General features: G+C 26.2%; 2 protein-coding genes across 2 annotated transcripts in view; both read left to right on the forward strand.

Moving 5' to 3' along the window:
* The window catches only part of ENU1_161260 (hypothetical protein), a gene marked incomplete at its 5' end in the record, with an annotated part of 2,113 nt that extends 572 nt beyond the window's left edge, over nucleotides 1-1,541 (forward strand). The window contains one exon of the mRNA XM_008860838.1: nucleotides 1-1,541. This exon is cut by the window's left edge and continues 572 nt beyond it. Coding sequence (XP_008859060.1) covers nucleotides 1-1,402 — 1,402 coding nt within the window. The 3' untranslated portion in view covers nucleotides 1,403-1,541.
* Nucleotides 1,542-3,029: 1,488 nt separating this feature from the next.
* On the forward strand, nucleotides 3,030-3,884 carry ENU1_161270 (AIG1 family protein, putative; the record flags this gene model as incomplete). The annotated part of the gene is made up of 1 exon (XM_008860839.1): nucleotides 3,030-3,884. The coding sequence occupies one exon, from the start codon at nucleotides 3,030-3,032 to the stop codon at nucleotides 3,882-3,884; it is 855 nt and encodes a 284-aa protein (XP_008859061.1).
* Between the last annotated feature and the right edge of the window lie 636 nt (nucleotides 3,885-4,520).

Below are 4,520 nucleotides of genomic sequence, written 5' to 3' on the forward strand. Positions count from 1 at the left end.
AGAATATATTGGATTGAAATGTCCACACGCACAATTTACATTAGCAAAATCAACAGAATCTGATTACGCATTAACACAAGGAGGACTAACTTCGCAACCATTACCAAAAAATTATTTGAACAAACAAATTTATATTGTGTGGGAAAATGGACAAAGTGATAATGTTAATTATTCAATTCTTAGATATAATTCAAGATATAAAGAAAACACAGAAAAGATAGAAAATAATAATGAAGAAGAAAGTTTAAAATCAATAAACAGAACAATAGAATCGACTGAAAACGAAGAATTAAAAAACGAATATGGGTCACTAGTTGAACCTATATATTGTAGAGTTTCGGACAAAAAAGTGAATACTTTTGTGTTGAAAGAGTTTATAAGTATAGACTCACTTAGTCGGTATAATGAAATAGTTTTAAATTGTATCAAATTATTTGACTCAAATGAATATCCAATTCAAGTAATCCTTCCAGAGAATGCTGGAGGAGAAGGAAAATCTGAACAATGGATAGAAAAGATATTTGCACCACATAATGATGTAAGAATGATAGTTTCAGCAAGAATTTCAACATGTACAGAAGCAATGTTGAAAACAGGGATCGAAGGAGATATATTATCTGATCCCAAAACATGTAATAAAAGGGGAAATTTGTATGACAAAAAAGAGCTTAAAAAATGCATAGGAGTGAATCAAGAAGGTTTTTTGAATAAAATTGTGTGGGTTTTTAAAAGTGTAATTTGCAGACTTAAATTATATCTGTGGTATTTAAAACCAAAAACAATAAAATATGGAGATGTTGAACATAAAGTTACACAGACATCAATTGAAGTTTTTCCAAAAAAGAAATTAATGAAAAATCCAAGAAAACCAACAGAAATAGTAGTTTATACAGACTCATATTGTTATTCTGCTTGTTCGATGTTGACAAAAGGATTAAAAGAATGGGGAAGTGCTATTCTTGTTGGATTTAATGGTGACCCTAATGGTAAAGATGAAGAATTTGAAGTAGGACAATCACCAACAGTAGTAAATTATGTTTTTGGTTTATGTGGCTCTGAATATAATATTTTTAAATATGGATATTCACTTAGTTTAAGTTTCTTAGAATCATTTAGGTATAATTATAATTATGATGAAACTATTCCTAGAGAATTTCTGACAGATATGATAGATGAAAGAGTGAACATTTATCAATATTCAAATAATAACTTAGAAGAATTTGAAGAAGAAACATTGAAAATAGTAGAAAAGTATAAAACAAAGTGTAATCCAAAGAATAAAAGATTGGTTAAAGTAGATAGTAACTGTGATAAAGAAATTAAAGTAGAACATGGGCATGGAGGATATGAATGTGGGGATAATGGAGAATGGAGTACAAAATGTGTAACTAGCTTATTGTGATTCAGGATATAAATTTGATTATATCAACAATAAATGTATTGAGGATGTATGTGTTAATCCACCAAATCCAAGTAATGGAACACCACAAATGACAGTAAACATATTCCTGATACTAATAGGAGTAATGGCTTTACTTTAACTCTATAATTGAAGAGGTTTAACTTATAATTATATTTAATAGTTATTTTTAATAAAATAAATTTGTATAATGAGAGAGTCTCATTAATATAAATGAACAAAAGTAATAACACTTGAAAATAGTAAACTTTTGACTGTATTTTGCTTATCCATAAAAACTGCCAAAACAACAATTTTATTAAAAACCATAAAGAGGTACTGGGTAATAATTATTTTATTTCCAATGATGAAAAATATAAATTAAATTGAAAATATTGTTATGACTTTAATCATATCTTCTCCTGATCGTATTATTCTTTTGATACATACATATATGTTAATTAATTTTAAGTTCTTTCTTTAATTCTTATTTTTGTGAATGTACTTACATACTTTGGTTTTAGAGAAAACGAAAATACTGAATGGTTTGTTTAGCATAACTGTATTCATATCGTTATTATTAAAGTGTTATAGATAATAACATATATTAAAGTGAAATAATTTAATCAACAATAAATATTTTAATACAGAAATTGTATTAATTTGTATAATACTCTTGTTTATTTGAAAAAATCGTGATTATTTCAATATATTTCAGAGAGAAATCTATATAAAAATAAATGTATTGAAATCACATTTTATTGGAATTGTTTTAATTTTGGTATACTTTTTCAAGAAATTGTTTCATTGGTCAACTTCCTGTCGTCAAATGAAAATAGTGAAAAAAAAACAATAGGAAAATAAAGATGAAATTATGGTATCATATAATTAAAATATAAAATATTCAATTGAAGAATATTGTATAAGTCATCTATTATCAATATAATTCAATGCAATTTCAATAAAAATAAATTGTTTTCATATATAGACATTATTTTTGTTGTCATGAAAAAATAAAGTTGAACATAAAAAATTGTATTGAGTCGTTTCTTCAGAAAAGTTTGGTAAAAAAAGTAAAAGGGATGTGCAATAGTGATACCCCCTCTTAAAGTTCATTTCATTTAGTTTAATTTGTCTAATTATAACATGCAAAAAATTATGTTATGACATGTATAAAAATAAATTATAAATTTGTTTTTAAATTAGTAAACAATCAAAAATTAGTTTTTAAATTTGGAATGAGGTTATGTTTCTTGTTGATTTTTGTTCAAAAAATCAATTTCTTGCTTTCCATTTTTTTAAATGATAAAATAAATGCAAACAAGAATATTATTGAATAACATATAATTATTTTTATACTCATCACTAGTATTTAAAGGAGTTGTAAACAACTATCAATCAACGATCACGAGACAATGAAACAAACTAAGTTACTTATGATGGGACAAACAGGTCACGGTAAAAGTTCACTTGGTAATTTTATACTTAAAAAGAATGTGTTAGCTCTAATCCTGATTCTCAAACAAATGAAACAAAAGGATGTTACGGAATAAGTGATAGAAGTGATATATTTGTTATTGACACTCCTGGTTTTAACGATTCCAAAGGTCAAGAAAGTCAAAGAGAATATATGAACCAAATGGTAGATTATATTAAAAAAGAAGGAGAAGGATTAAAATGTATTGTTGTTGTATTACCTTTTCATGAGGATAAATTTTCAGAGGTTATTCAAATAATGATTAGAATAATAGCTAATACCTTCCCAATTGTTGGCTTTTGGAAACATGTTTGTGTAGTATGGACAAAGTGCATGTGTTTTTACCCTCAAGCTGTGTTAGAAGAATCTATTCATATTAAACAATCATATTATAATGAAAAAATGATGGATTATATTAACCAAAAAACAGGAAGTGAACATATAACTTTCCCAATGTTTTTTGTAGACTCAAACCCATGTACAGGACAAGATAACTCTAGGTCAGAGAATGAAATTGAATCCCTTTTAAATTGGGCAAGAAAATTATCACCGATTGATGTTAACAAAGTTGAAAAGAGGGACATTGTCTATGAATCTGTTATTCTAGAAGAGGAAGATCAAGAAATAGTTATAAGTAAAACAGAAAAAGAATTAACAACTCAAATCAACCACTTGGTAAGAGAGAAGAGATTTCGTTACGATGAAGATGAACCAAGTTATTCAAATTGGGAAACTGTTAGTTCTACAACCAAAGTCAAAGAGTTCCCAAAACAAGTCACACACTACGTCACGGAATATGTTTACAGAGATCCACCAAAAGAGGAAAAGAATAAAGAAAATAAAGAATTTGAAGATACCATGAATGGTTTAGGTGCTGCAGTTTTTATTGGTGGTTGTATTGTCAAAGGCATAATTGACTATAACAGAAGAAAAAAAGTGACCAAATTAAAAGAGGTTCTTTTCTTAACTTTTTTAAGAAAAAGAATAAATTTTAATTCAATACTTTAAAACATGTTTTTGTTTTAGCAACCAAGTATTGTTAGGAAACACAAAGAACCAAAAAAGAAATTCTAAAAATGTTAAAGAAAAATAATTATTTTGTTTAACAAGTTTGATTGATAAATAATTATTTGTTTAAAAATCTATTTGTTGATAATTTTTATACAAAACCCAATTTGAATAATTTATTTCAATTATGCTACATTTTACACATTTCTTTTTTAATATCTCTTGCTTTTTATTTTCTTACATAATTCATCATTGAAACTCGAATATTACATATAAGAAATACAGCAGAGAAACTGTAACCGAGACATATGCATTGGTTCAATAATTATTGTCTATCCATGACATTGAATTTATTAAAAAATATTAATACCCCCTATCCAATACTGCAATGTTACAACTATTTTTATTCTCCATTAGATGTTATTTGCTATTTTGGAAAAATATGTTACAGAAGATACCACAAAAAATATAGAAAAACAAATAACCAAAGAAGAAGGAATTCACATCAATCAAGAAATATAGAAGAAGTTCACATCAATCAAGAAATATAAATGATGATAGAAGAATGAGTCGGTATTATCTGTATTGATAGAAATACACTAATCGCATTAATCATTACAATAATAATTATAACAA

Source organism: Entamoeba nuttalli (genome assembly GCF_000257125.1).
Source record: "Entamoeba nuttalli P19 unplaced genomic scaffold asmbl_6882, whole genome shotgun sequence".
Lineage (NCBI taxonomy): Eukaryota > Evosea > Mastigamoebida > Endamoebidae > Entamoeba > Entamoeba nuttalli.